General features: G+C 60.4%; 1 protein-coding gene across 1 annotated transcript; it reads left to right on the top strand.

The window, feature by feature from the left end:
* Window positions 1-295: 295 nt before the first annotated feature.
* On the top strand, window positions 296-6,739 carry LOC309452974 (transforming growth factor beta-1-induced transcript 1 protein-like; the record flags this gene model as incomplete). Its single annotated transcript, XM_082077619.1, has 10 exons — window positions 296-308; window positions 443-525; window positions 901-932; window positions 1,720-1,750; window positions 1,887-2,024; window positions 2,201-2,341; window positions 2,783-2,956; window positions 4,036-4,117; window positions 6,208-6,356; window positions 6,605-6,739. 10 exons carry the CDS (start codon window positions 296-298, stop codon window positions 6,737-6,739), a joined length of 978 nt encoding a protein of 325 aa, XP_081933745.1.
* Between the last annotated feature and the right edge of the window lie 8,216 nt (window positions 6,740-14,955).

Consider the following 14,955-nt stretch of genomic DNA (forward strand, 5'->3'; position numbering starts at 1 on the left):
ACTGAGGACCCAGGTGTCCGGGGGGACCCCAATACTATAGGGGACCCAGGCATCCGGGGGGACCCAGGCCTCCTGGAGCACCCCAAAGCCAGTGAGGACCCAGGCGTCCGGGGAAACCCCCCCCCCCACAGGGGACCCAGGCATCCGGGAGCACCCCGAAACTGCAGGGGACCCTGGGGTCCGGGGGGACCCAGGCGTCCGGGGGGGACCCAGGCGTCCGGCTGCTTCCATACAAGGCCACCAAGGGGCCCGCGTGCAGTGACGTCACCCGGGGGGGCCACACCCCATCCCAGCCATGGAGGACCTGGGTAAGGACTGCGTCCGTCTGTCCGTCCGTCCGTCGGTCCGGGGCGGGGGGGGGGGACCTGGACGCCTGGGTCCCTCCTGAACTCCTGGGTCCCCTCACACCCCCTCCCCAGACGCCCTATTGGCTGACCTGGAGATGACGTCACGGCTGGCGCGCCCCCCCTCCCCCCCCCCGGCGGGGACATCCCCCCACCCCGACCACCACTCCCCTACGGTCATGTGAGCGATGGGGACACTGGGGGCACTGGGGACACTGGGGGACACTGGGAGCACTGGGGACATTTGGGGCACTGGGAGCACTGGGGGACACTGGGGGCACTGGGGACATTGGGGGCATTGGGGGCACTGGGGACACTGGGAGCACTGGGGGACACTGGGAACACTGGGGACATTGGGAGCACAGGGGACACTGGCAGCACTGGGGGACACTGGGGACATTGGGAGCACAGGGGACACTGGGGGACACTGGGGGCACTGGGGACACTGGGGGCACTGGGGGCACAGGGGACACTGGGGGCACTGGGGGCACTGGGGACACTGGGGGGTGTCGATGTCTCATGTCCCCATTTAACCCCCCAATGTTTCTGTCCCCAGGTGCCGGGGGGGGACACGGAGCAGCTTTACAGGTCTGGGGGGGAACATGGGGACATTGGGGGACAATGGGGACAACGGGGATACTAGAGACAATGGGATAGTGGGGATAATGGGGACAATGGGGATAATGGGGACAATGAGGACATGGGGACGTTGGGGACAATGAGGATATGGGGACAATGGGGATAATGGGGACAATGGGGACATGGGGACGTTGGGGACAATGGGGATATGGGGACAATGGGGACATGGGGACGTTGGGGACAATGGGGATATGGGGACAATGGGGATAATGGGGACAATGGGGATAATGGGACAATGGGGACAATGGGGACAGGGGATGTTGGGGACAATGGGGATATGGGGACAATGGGGATAATGGGATAATGGGGACAATGGGGACATGGGGACGTTGGGGACAATGGGGATATGGGGACAATGGGGATAATGGGATAATGGGATAATGGGATAATGGGGACATGGGGATGTTGGGGACAATGGGGATATGGGGACAATGGGGACAATGGGGACATGGGGATGTTGGGGACAATGGGGATATGGGGACAGGGGACGTTGGGGACAATGGGGACAATGGGGACATGGGGATGTTGGGGACAATGGGGATATGGGGACAATGGGGATAATGGGATAATGGGGACAGGGGGATGTTGGGGACAACGGGGATATGGGGACAATGGGGACAGTGGGGACATGGGGCCATTGGGGCCATGGGGCCGTGTCCCCTCCCCCAGCTCGGTGTGGAGGCCCCACCCCCCCCGGGCCCCGCCCACCCTGGGGCAGCTCGTGCGCCTCCTGCAGGACCTGGACGGCACCCAGGGGGGACCCGCAGGTACCGGCACCCCAAAAACTCCCAAATCACCCCCAAATCAGAGCTGAAGTCACCCCAAAGATCCCCCAAATCACCCCCAAACCCTTCAACAGCACCCCCCAAATCACTCCCTAAATGGCCCCAAATCCCCCTCCAGCTGAACTCGAGCCCCACGTCTCCCCCACGAAGACCCCAGAGCTCCCACCTCCCCCCAAATCTGGGGCGCAGTGAGTACCTCCCCACCCCCCGACCCCCCAAACCCGCCATTTTCACCCCAAAACTCCCCCCATGCCCCGTAGAAATGTGGGGGCGCCCCCCTCCTCGGCCATGCAGGAGCTGGACCGTTTGATGGCCTCACTCGCCGACTTCAACCTTCACCCCCCCGGAAGTCCCAGGGGGTTTTGGGGTGTTCCCCCCCCACATGACCCCTCCCCACCCATAAGTTTGTTTTGGGGTCATTTCCCCCCCCAGCCCCCCCAAAAATTGGGGGGTCCCAGCGGGGGGAACCTTGAGGAGCTTCTGGTGACATTGGAGCAGGACCTGGCCAATCGGGGAGTCCCCACGCAGGACAAGGGGGTTTGTGGGGGTTGTCGGCGGCCAATCGCGGGCAAGGTAGGTTTGTGGGGCCCCCCTGGGCGGGGGGGGAGCCCAAAGGTGGGGGAGACCCCAAAAAGTTGGGGGTTTTTGTGGGGAACCCCAAAGTTGGGGCTTTTTTGGAGGTACCTTCAATGGGGCCAAGATGGGGATGGCTCTTCATTGAACCCCCAAAATGGGGGGGTCTTTTGGTGAACCCCAAAGTGTGGGGGGTGTTTGTGTACCTCAGCGTGGGGGGGACACTTGGTGAACCCCAACATGGGGGGCTGGTGGGGAACCCCCAATGTTGTGGGGAGGGGTCTTGCGGTGAACCCCAAAGTTGGGGCTTCTTTGGAGGCCCCTTCAGTGGGGCCAAGATGGGGATGGTCCCTCATTGAACCCCAACAATGGGGGGTCCTTTGGTGCCCCCTCCAAGTGGGGGTGTCCCCCAACTGGAGGGTGTCCCTAATGTCCCCCCAGGCTCTGGTGGCTTTGGGGCGCCTCTGGCACCCCGAACATCTGGTGTGTGGCCATTGCGGGGGGGCCCTGGGGGGGTCCCCGTTTCTGGAGCGGGGGGGGGTCCCCTATTGCCCCCCCGACTATGGACGCCTCTTTGCCCCCAAATGCGCCCAGTGCCACCAACCCGTGCTGCAGGTGACAATGGGGACACGGGGGATGGGGGGACATGAGGGGACATGGAGGGACGTGGGGCCTTATGGGGGGACATGGGGGGATGTGGGGGGACATGGGATCTTATGGGGGGGACATGGGACCTTATGGGGGGACATGGGGGGATGTGGGGGGACATGGGACCTTATGGGGGGACATGGGACCTTATGGGGGGACATGGGGGGATGTGGGGGGACATGGGATCTTATGGGGGGACATGGGACCTTATGGGGGGACGTGGGGGGATGTGGGGGGACATGGGATCTTATGGGGGGACATGGCGGGATGTGGGGGGACATGGGACCTTATGGGGGGACGTGGGACCTTATGGGGGGTCGGGGGGGATGTGGGGGGACATGGGATCTTATGGGGGGACATGGCGGGATGTGGGGGGACATGGGACCTTATGGGGGGACATGGCGGGATGTGGGGGGACATGGGACCTTATGGGGGGACGTGGGACCTTATGGGGGGTCGGGGGGGATGTGGGGGGACATGGGATCTTATGGGGGGGACATGGGACCTTATGGGGGGACATGGGGGGATGTGGGGGGACATGGGATCTTATGGGGGGACATGGGGGGATGTGGGGGGACATGGAGGTTGGGGGGACATGGGACCTTATGGGGGGACATGGGGGGATGTGGGGGGACATGGGATCTTATGGGGGGACATGGGACCTTATGGGGGGACATGGGGGGATGTGGGGGGACATGGGATCTTATGGGGGGACATGGGGGGATGTGGGGGCACATGGAGGTTGGGGGGACATGGGACCTTATGGGGGGACATGGGGGGATGTGGGGGGACATGGGACCTTATGGGGGGACATGGGACCTTATGGGGGGTCGGGGGGGATGTGGGGGTCAGGAGGGGACATGGGAACTTCTGGGGGGATATGGGGGGACATGGAGGGACGTGGTGGGATGTGGGGGACATGGGACCTTATGGGGGGTCGGGGGGATGTGGGACCTTCTGGGGGCCATGGGGGCCGTGGGAGGCCGCGTGGGGACACGGGGTGGCGGGAGCTCCCGGGTGACGTCCCCACGTCCCCGTGTCCCCAGGAGGTGGTGACGGCGCTGGGACACACGTGGCACCCGCAGCACTTCTGCTGCGCCCACTGCGGGAAGGCCCTGGGGGACCAGGGTGGGTGCCCTGTCCCCACGTCCCCCCATCCCCCTGTCCCCACGTCCCCCCATCCCCAGTGCCCCTGTCCCCATGTCCCCCCATCCCCCTGTCCCCACGTCCCCCCATCCCCAGTGCCCCTGTCCCCATGTCCCCCCATCCCCCTGTCCCCACGTCCCCCCATCCCCAGTGCCCCTGTCCCCATGTCCCCCCATCCCCCTGTCCCCACGTCCCCCCATCCCCAGTGCCCCTGTCCCCATGTCCCCCCATCCCCCTGTCCCCACGTCCCCAGTGCCCCTGTCCCCACGTCCCCCCCTCCCCAGTGCCCCTGTCCCCACGTCCCCCCATCCCCAGTGCCCCTGTCCCCATGTCCCCATCACAGAATCACAAAATGTCAGGGATTGCCCATGTCCCCCTGTCCCCATGTCCCCATGTCCCCCTGTCCCCCCATCCCCCAGTGCCCCTGTCCCCATGTCCCCATCACAGAATCACAGAATGTCAGGGATTGCCCATGTCCCCCTGTCCCCATGTCCCATGTCCCCCTGTCCCCTCATCCCCCAGTCCCCCTGTCCCCCTGTCCCCATGTCCCCATCACCGAATCACCGAATCACAGAATGTCAGGGATTACCCATGTCCCCCTGTCCCCATGTCCCATGTCCCCCTGTCCCCTCATCCCCCAGTCCCCCTGTCCCCCTGCCCCATGTCCCCATCACCGAATCACCGAATCACAGAATGTTAGGGATTACCCATGTCTCCCTGTCCCCATGTCCATGTCCCCATGTCCCCATGTCCCCCTGTCCCCTCGTCCCCATGTCCCCCCATCTGCCCGTCCCCATGGCCCTGTAATGTCCCTATGATGCCCTTGTGATGTCCCCGCGCTGTCCCCTCGATCCCATGATGTCCCTCGATGTCCCCCCGCTGATGTCCCCGCGCTGTCCCCTCGATCCCGTGATGTCCCTCGATGTCCCCCTGCTGATGTCCCCGTGCTGTCCCCTCGATCCCATGATGTCCCACGATGTCCCCCTGCTGATGTCCCCGCGCTGTCCCCTCGATCCCGTGATGTCCCTCGATGTCCCCCCGCTGATGTCCCTGTGGTGTCCCCTCGATCCCGTGATGTCCCTCGATGTCCCCCGCTGATGTCCCCGTGCTGTCCCCTCGATCCCGTGATGTCCCTCGATGTCCCCCGCTGATGTCCCCGCGCTGTCCCCTCGATCCCGTGATGTCCCTCGATGTCCCCCTGCTGATGTCCCCGCGCTGTCCCCTCGATCCCGTGATGTCCCTCGATGTCCCCCCGCTGATGTCCCCGCGCTGTCCCCTCGATCCCGTGATGTCCCCCCGCTGATGTCCCCGTGCTGTCCCCTCGATCCCATGGTGTCCCTCGATGTCCCCCCGCTGATGTCCCCGCGCTGTCCCCTCGATCCCATGATGTCCCTCGATGTCCCCCCGCTGATGTCCCCGTGCTGTCCCCTCGATCCCGTGATGTCCCTCGATGTCCCCCCGCTGATGTCCCCGTGCTGTCCCCTCGATCCCGTGATGTCCCTCGATGTCCCCCTGCTGATGTCCCCGTGCTGTCCCCTCGATCCCATGGTGTCCCTCGATGTCCCCCCGCTGATGTCCCCGTGCTGTCCCCTCGATCCCGTGATGTCCCTCGATGTCCCCCGCTGATGTCCCCGCGCTGTCCCCTCGATCCCATGGTGTCCCACGATGTCCCCCCGCTGATGTCCCCGTGCTGTCCCCTCGATCCCGTGATGTCCCTCGATGTCCCCCGCTGATGTCCCCGCGCTGTCCCCTCGATCCCATGGTGTCCCACGATGTCCCCCCGCTGATGTCCCCGCGCTGTCCCCTCGATCCCGTGATGTCCCTCGATGTCCCCCCGCTGATGTCCCCGTGCTGTCCCCTCGATCCCGTGATGTCCCTCGATGTCCCCGCTGATGTCCCCGCGCTGTCCCCTCGATCCCGTGATGTCCCTCGATGTCCCCCGCTGATGTCCCCGCGCTGTCCCCTCGATCCCATGGTGTCCCACGATGTCCCCCTGCTGATGTCCCCGCGCTGTCCCCTCCATCCCGTGATGTCCCCCCGCTGATGTCCCCGCGCTGTCCCCGGTGCCGCAGGGTTCGTGGAGCAGGACGGCCGTCCCTTCTGTCCCCGCGACTTCTCGCTGCTGTTCTCCCCGCGCTGCCCGGGCTGCTCGGCTCCCGTTGTCGCGGAGTTCGTGGCCGCCATGGGGGGGCTGTGGCACCCGCGGTGCTTCGTCTGCCAGGTGACACCCTGGGAACCCCCACCCGTGTCCCCTGGGACACCCCACCCGTGTCCCTGCATCTCTGTGCCCCTGGGGTCCCCCTGGCCTATGTCTCCTGGTCCTTGGTGTCCCTGGTGTCCCCATGTCTCCATCTCCCCGTGATCCCCGGTGTCCCCATGGGCCCCGGTGTCCCCATGTTCCCTGTGTGTCCCCATCCCTGGTGTCCCACATCCCATGTCCCCGTACCCCTAATGTCCCCACGTCCCCAGGTGTGCTCCTCCCCCTTCCCCAGCGGCACCTTCTTCGAGGACAACGGGCGCCCCGTGTGCGAGCGGCACCGCCGCGTGTCCCCGGTGTCCCCAGCGGCGGCTCCCGGGGTCCCCGCGGCTGAACGTGCACAATAAAACACCCCAAAGTGACGGGATTTGAAATCGGTTTGGGGGGATTTGGTGCCTCACATCACAGGGTGATCCCAAAATAACAGTAGGGGGTCAGGGTTGCGTTATGGCTGGGTTAGGGTTGGGTTGGGTTAGGCTTGGGTTAGGCTTAGGGTTAGAGTCGAGGGGCGGAACGCTGATAGGCGGGGAGAATGGCAAGTGATGTGCGTAGGCAGCCAATGAGGTTGCCGGAGGGGCGGGCGTTGAGGTGTCCGTACTGCGCATGCCCAAAGTGCGCAGTCCTCAGTCAGGTCCGACGTGAGGCGGGCACCTGGGCGCGGACCGCGGAAGGCGCAGCCAATAGGAGCACGGCGCGGTGGGGTGGAAAGCAGCCAATCAGAGCGCGCCGACTCAATCCCGTTTGAACAGCTGCCTGCCTGGCCAACGCGTCCGTGGTGTCTCGGCGCGGGTAGCGGGGGTTAACGGGGAAACGGGGATCGGGGCGAGCCGGGGGAGGCTGTGGAGCGCTCGTTTTGGCCTCTCCGTCCCGTTTGCCTCGCTCTCCCTCTCTCTGTGTCACCTCGTCTGGCTCCCTGTCACTGTCTTTCTCTGATAAGCTGACCTGCTCTTTGCCGTCCCTTTTTGTGGAATCACAGGCTCATTCTGCTTGGAAAAGACACGTGCAATTTTAAATTTGGGGCTGACTTCTAGGGGTTTTTTTCCCCATTAGTGTAAATCGATGGCCCGTTGTCCCGTGGCTCAATCCCCGTTCTGTTCCGTGGAGTCTTCAATTTAGGATGTTCAGGTAAGAAAGTTTGTCCTTCCAGAAAAGGAGCAGTCAGTGGTAGGACTGAGAGAGGCTTTGAAGTGCACGATCAGAATTGAAGCCAGATTGCACTTGCCGTTGCTGCTGTCCGTCTTGTCTCTCACTGGTTTCCCCACGGCTCCCTAGTGTTCGGGCATGTTTTTTCCCCGAGGAGAGGCCGTGCGGGTGAGGATTGAGAGGATTCAGAGCGGGCCAATCAGATTGCGCGGGAGGGCAGGAGGGCTGGAGGGGCGGAGCGCTGGTTGGCTGCCTAGGCACGTCAGTTGCCACTCTGTCCGCCTATCAGGTTGCTGGAGGGACGGGCGTTGCGGTCTCCCTACTGCGCATGCCCCTCCTGGGAGCGCTTCTGGGCGGCGATCGGGGAGGGGGGGGTAACCGGGAGCGAACAGCAACCGGGTTCGGTGCGCGCGGAGCCGGCGGGAGAGCGCGAGGGGAACGGAGCGGAACGGCGGAAGAGGCGGCAGGTGAGCGCGGCCGCGGCCACGGGGACCGTGCCGTTGGAACGGGGGGAGCGGGATGGGCTCCGTTTCCCCCCCGCCCTTACGGCCGAGCTGGCGAAGCTGGTGGGCGGCGTGCGAGCCCGAGGGCAGGTGCGCTGAAGGCTTGCGGTCTGGAGCCGCGTCTCCCTCCGGCGCAGCGCCCGTGCCCGGTCCGGCAGTCCCTCCGGGAGCGGCGCAGCCCCCGTTAGTGGGGGCACGTTTAAAAGCGGAGCTGAGGCGCGGTTGCAGGCTCGGTGGTGGGGCGCCGCTTCGGCGGGAGCTCGGGGCGAGGCGCGGCGGGTTCCGTGTCCTGTAGGCGCGGCTTCCGTGCCGCGGCTCTCCGTGTGCTTTTTTGTTTTGTTGCCTTTGTTTTTTGGGGTTTTTTTTTCGGGATTCCTGGGACATGCGGCGCGACCGCTCGCCCGGGGCTGCCGCGGCGGGTCTCAGTGTCGCCGCCCTGTGGCGAAACTCGGGTACTGCAGCGCACGGCCAGGGGGCAGAGACGCTGCTTGCCCCGCAGCAGCCAGAGGAGCCAGATAAGAAACACAAGCAGTCAGAGGTGCCAGATAAGAAAGAACCGTCAGAACCGGCAGGAGCTGCGGCTTCACAGCTCCATCAGCGTTGATCTTATGAGTCTGATGTTGATGCTAGTCATTTTGACTTACATTATGCTACAGTGTTCTGTTTGGCACTGCTAGTGGGTAACAAATAATTGTGCTGTACCACAGCACGAGGTGATAATATTTTGTAGATTTATACTTCCAAAGAATTTGCAAGTATATTGCAAAGGGGGGAATTCAAGAGAAGCTGCCAAGTTAGTGTATGCTGCCATGAAGTTATAGAACTCATACCCTCATTAACCAGTTGATGTGAGGTAAATGCTTTCTGACCCCCTGCACGCTGAGGGGATATTTTTCACCTTTTAGATCCTTCTGCATGACAAGATGGAGACAGAAGATTAAATAACACGTTGTTTAGAAGCAGAGTGCTTAGTTTCTATTTAACTAATAGGTGTATTGTCAGTGTATTGGCCAGCGTGCCGCAGAGGAGCAGGAGGCGCCAGCCGGCCGGGGGCAGATGCCGGGTGCGTCCCCAGCTCGCCAGAGCTCCCCCTGAGCCTCCTCCCGCGGCCCCGCTCGCCCCATGCAGCCGCCCCCAGCTGCGGCAGCTCCTGCGAACCCGTCCCGTGTTCCCGGGCCGCTCCCGAGCCCCATGGTGAAGGCGGCAGGCCGGCCCTCGGCACCTCTCCGGTGGCCCGTGCAGAAGGAGCAGGCTCAGGCAGGGGTGAGCTACGGTGCTAACGGCTGCTGCTTCTTCTTTCCCGCTCCCAGAGGCCACGCTGAGGATGCGGCCGTTCGCTGCCACCCCGGGGATGCCGTCGGCTGCGCCCGCCTCGGGCTGGCGAGGCTCGTCTGGCAGCGCGGCGGGAAAAGGGACGGGGGAGCGCGTCCCGTCCGTGGACGGGTGCTGCCGCGGCTGGAGCCGGAGAGGTAAAGAGGAAGAAATGCGGGTCCGTCGGCCCGACGTCTGCTTCCTGCGGCGGGCAAGAGAGGGAGCCCCTCTCTCCGGGTGGCGAAGGGTCCCTCTGCGTGGCGTGCAGCGGGCCAGGCCGTCAACGTGCGCGGCAGGTCCGTGCGCGTATCCCGGAGCGGGACGGCTGCGTGGCGAGCGAGCCAGCGAGGCTCTGTGTCCCCGAAGCCTCGTCTCGTAGCAGCCCTGACACCCCACCGTGTTCTCCTAGGCTGAGGACGGCCGAGCGCCCCGAGGGAGGAGAGGAGGGGACAGGAGCGTCTGAGCTGTTAGAAGCCTCCTGGCAGCCACCGAAAGCGAGAGCCGCTGTGAGTCTCTGGCCCTCGGGCCTCGTCCCCGGCTTGTGTGTCCTGGTGCCTCCCTGCCCCTCCGTCTCCTTTTTCCCCACGCTTTCTCTGGCCCGTTCTTGTCCCCGCTGTTCTCTTGTCCGCGCTGCGCTCTCGTGTCCGAGTGCGTGTCCCCCCGCTGCGCTCTCGTGTGTGTCCGTCCCCCCGCTGCGCTCTCGTCTGTGTGTCCCCGCGCTCTTCTCTTCCTCTCTGTGTCTGTACGTGCTGCTCTGTCCCCCGACCTTCCTGTCTTTCTCTTTCCTTCCTCCCTCCCTTCGTCTTCTCTCTCTGTGCCTTTGTCGTGCTCAGCGTTGCTGGCGTTCTTCATTCTGTACGGCGCTGTTCCCGTCCTCGTTCCTGTTCTGAGCCTTCGTGCTGCCCCCCGCCCCGTTTTTCTCTTTTTTTGTTGTTTTTTCCCTGCCCTCCGTCTCTCGGGGGGCTCCTCATTCCTCTCTTTCTTCCTCCAGCCCCCTGTGCTCCCCGCGGTCTCTCTCGCTCTGCCATCGGTTTTGCCTGTTGCTCTCCCTCTTGCTTCCCGTTGATAGGAGGGACAAAAATCTTTTAGAAAGCCCTCGGCATAAGGTAGCAAGACCAGGCCTAACGTAACAGATACCTAACAGAGAAAAACTGGCTCTACAGGGACTGGAGGTGGCGCAAAGCGGGATGTCCTTGGCTCGCAGGCTGGGAAAATGGAACGTTCCACTGAATGGAGAAGGAGCTACTTGAGTAGCAGCACAAAATGACAGTGGGCGTGCTCAAGAAATGAGGTCGAGAAGCCGACACCGGGGCGGGGGGGCACCGGGGACCCCTGGAGACCCTTGGTGGACACGCTGGCACACCAAGGATGGACTGCCAGCGAAGGGTGGGGTTATGGAAAGAGCTTCCGTTTAATGCATTAACTAAGCGCTGGGAGCAAATGAATATCCAATAGGTAGATGTAATCAATACCAAGAAGCGTGAGTCACATGCGCGCTCGATTACAGGGGCGATCCTTGAGCGTGCGGTGCGCTGTATTGAAATTGCCTGCCGTTTAACACTTTCAGAACAGTGTTCAAGAGTCTTTTTTGCCGACGTTTTGGTATCTCCCCGCGTCCCGTGGTTTCTCGCTGCGTCCCCGTGTCCCGCTCCCTGCCCGTGGCCGCGTTCCTCTCTGTCCCATTGACCGTGCTGGGCTTTTTCCCCCCGTCTCCGCCCCGCCGCGCCGATTTGTTTCTTCCTCTGCCCTGTTCCTCGGTGCTCTTCCGGCCTCTTTTCCTCTGTCCCCCCCGCTGCTGTGTTCTCTGCCTTGTTTTTTCAGATCCCTGTCCCTGTTTTCTCTTCTCGCTTGTGAAGAGAAGCTGCCAGGGGGCAGAGACGCTGTGTGACCCGCGGGGTTCGCAGTCAGGTCTCCGCGTGTCAGCGTCCGTCCCCCCGACGGGGGTCAGGTCCCCGTTTGTGTGCAAACAACATCCCTCCCTCGGTGCCTCCTTAGAACGTTTAATGACGTAAATATTGCTACTGCTAACGTTGTCGGTGCGGCTTCTTTCCTCAGTGGATCCGTCCTGCAGTCGGTGGCCCACGAATGCTTGGCAACAGCAGGAGCGGATTGAAAGGACCGGCCGCTGGAGGATGCCGAAGACTCCCGGGTCACCGATGGAAGCAGCTTTGCGTAAAGCAAGGGGTACGTGAAGCCGGGCGTGCGGGGACGGCTGCCCAGCAGGTAATGGGAGCTGAACCTTTACCTCCAGGGACTTCTGCCCAGAAAGCTGAAGAACTTGCTCTCCCGCGAGAGAGCGAAGGGGGGTATCGATATTGGCCGGCACGAACAGCTCCCTGCTCAGGCTGGCCAGCAGCATTGCCGTGCCGGGGGGCAGCTGCCGGCCTGTGGGCCGGGGGCTGCGGCTGTTTGGGGCGCTGCCCCCGCTTTGTTTTCCTAGGGGAGCCCCCCACTTTTGGGGGGTGGTGGTACGTGCACGTGTAAATGACACGATGTTCCTTTTGTTGCCATTTCAGGATCTATAGGCACGGCTGAGATTTGCATGGCTTGGAGTACTGAATGTGTTAACCGAATAAAGCACGGGATCATACACGGTACAAACAGTAAACCCAGAAATGCACATACTATCATGAACCCTATTTTCTTCCACCAGGCTCCCCCAAATAAGTTATCTCTTCTCTCTCTTTAAAGTTTCATACAGAGGTTTCCCCAGATGACTCCCTTTTTCCTTTGGGAAAAGGAAAAATGCTGGTTGAATTATCCCTATTGTACAGGACAGGCATATCTGCCCTATTATTAAGTGACTTAATACCCATCCTTCTGGTCTTTTTTCTCGAGTTACGTGAGTTCTGTTCCGTACCAGTAATCCTTCTGGAGCCCCCCAAGGCTCACTATTTGGCAGCCCCATAGCCCCCCAAGGCTCACTATTTGGCAGCCCCATAGCCCCCCAAGGCTCACTATTTGGCAGCCCCATAGCCCCCAAGGCTCACTATTTGGCAGCCCCATAGCCCCCCAAGGCTCACTATTTGGCAGCCCCATAGCCCCCCAAGGGTCACTATTTGGCAGCCCCATCGCCCCCCAAGGCTCACTATTTGGCAGCCCCATAGCCCCCCAAGGGTCACTATTTGGCAGCCCCATCGCCCCCAAAGGCCCCTGAGTTAGAAAAGGCGCTGATTAGTCGCCGTTTTCCCGCCGACGTTTCCCCCCAGCAACGAAGCGCTGATTGGGCAGCGCGGCTGAGGGGGCCGCTCGCCCATTGGCCGGAGGGCGGGCGGGGGGCGGGACCGGGCGGGACAACGAGGTGATAAAGGGGGCGGCGCAGCGCGCGCGGGACCAGACACGTGGAGGCGGCAGCGGCGGCGCGAGCTCCTGAGCGCTGACGAACCGGCTGAGCACCCCCCCCCCCCCACCGCGGCGGGAAACCCGAGAGCGGCCGGAACCGGGTAACGGGGCGGGCTGGGCGGTAATTACCGTGCGGGTGTTAATTGGGGCTCGGCGGGTTAATGAGCGAGCGGCGGGCGGGGGTGTGTTTCGGGGTTTTGATCGGAATTGGGGTTTTAAAGCCGCGGGTTGGGGGGGGGGGGCGGTTAAGGCTCCCGGAGCCGCTTTAACGGTTTGAATCGTTGTGTTGGAAGCGGGAGGAGCCGGGTCGGGGCTTTTCTCAGCAATTCGGCTTTTGAAAGTTTTTTTTACTTTTTTTGGGTATTTTGGTGCCGATTTGTGCCAAAAGGCGCCTTTCAAATCTGTTTATTGAGGGTTTATCGGGAGAATTAAAGTTTAAACTCGGGGAGATTTGGGGCTTTTCCCGGGATTGTGAGTCCCAATCAGGGTTTTAGAGCCCTTATTTATTTAAATTATTCTGTTTAAAGGGCTTTTCGCGGTTTTGTTCCCTGAGCTGGTCCGGGGGTTCGCGGCTCCTGCAGCTCTGAATTGTTTTAATTGTTCAGAGCTGCGGAGCCGTTCGGGGAGTTTGGGTGTAAATCGGCTTTTAAAGGTTCATTTAACGCGTTTAGAGTTTGAGGGGCCGATTCGCCACTTTAGAGCTTTTGAATCGACTTAGTGATCAGAATTTCTGCAATAGATTGATGTTTAGAGCCCGGGGGGTTTGGGGCTGTTTCCAGGACTGCGAGTCCAAATGCTTTTAACCGCTTATTAATTTAAATTATTATATTTAAACGGGGCTTTTTGAGGTTTTATGAGTTCGGTTTTTTTTTTTTTTTTTTTTTGAGCATTTTGGGCGGTTCGGAGGCTCCTAAAGCCGCTTAATTGTTTAAATTATTAATTGTTAAAATAATGTAAATAGTTGTTGAAATCAGTGTGTAAATTATTGTATTTAAAGTCGGGAGGGGCATTTCGATGCTTTTTGGGGGTTTTAGGGCTGAATTCACTTTATTGAACGTGTCTGGGGGGGTCCCAGATCTGGTGCTGATTTGCGCCCCAAAAAAAGCTTTAAAAATCTATTTATTTACAATTTACTGAATTAATATTTAAGCGGGAACAAATTCGGCTTTTTTAACGCGCCGCCATTTTGTCTCCCCGTCCCGTTCTCCCCCCACGCTGAGGGGCCGAGGAGCCGCTCGCTGATTGGCCGGTGCCGCCTGGGAACCTCCCGCTGGCCCCGCCCCCGCGCTGTCTCGAGGAGAGGAAGGTGAACCCGCTGCATTGTTACATTGGGTTACATTGGGAGCCTCCCCTGGCCCCGCCCCCGCGCTGTCTCGAGGAGAGGAAGGTGAACCCGCTGCATTGTTACATTGGGTTACATTGGGAGCCTCCCCTGGCCCCGCCCCCGCGCTGTCTCGAGGAGAGGAAGGTGAACCCGCTGCATTGTTACATGGGATTTTACATTTAGTTATGGATTTTAATTTATTTTAACTTAATTGTAATTCAATATATTATTCAATTTATTAAATAATATATTAATATTAAATATATAGATAAAATCCATATAGTAATATACTACTATAAGATATAATATGATGAATAATAGAAATATATATAATATATAATCTGATATAATTAACTGATCAACTAATATTCAATGATATTACTTAATGTAATTTATAATTAATATATAATGGCATAATATAATGATATATAACTTAATGTTGTAATAATAATGATATTCATTATATATTATTAATATCTATATTAATATATAATTACTATGTAATGTATCTAATCTATTTTTACATAGATATCTTATTATATAAAGCTGTGAGGGACCATATTTGGGCGGGTTTTTGAGATTTTTAAGGCTCTTTGGTCTCCAATTCAATTTACTTCATTTTGGGTCTGTTTTTAGGATAATTTGTGCTCAAAGGAGCTTTTAAGATCCATTTTTTTGGCAGTTAATTTGCTCACTGGGTTAATACTGAAGCGGGGAGATTCGGGGCTGTTTCCCAGGACTGTGACACAAATAACGGCCCTTTCCTTCCCTTTCCCACTGCAGCTCCTGCTCAGAGAACAGCGAAGGCAGCCTGGCCGCCCCCCTCCGGCTGACTGCGCCCCCCAGCTCCGGCTGCCTGCGCCCCCCCCCAACTCCGGCTGACTGCGCCCCCCAGCTCCGGCTGCCTGCGCCCCCCCCCAACTCCGGCTGACTGCGCCCC

The sequence above is a fragment of the Streptopelia decaocto genome (genome assembly GCF_964273445.1).
Source record: "Streptopelia decaocto genome assembly, contig: HAP1_SCAFFOLD_216, whole genome shotgun sequence".
Classification (NCBI taxonomy): domain Eukaryota; kingdom Metazoa; phylum Chordata; class Aves; order Columbiformes; family Columbidae; genus Streptopelia; species Streptopelia decaocto.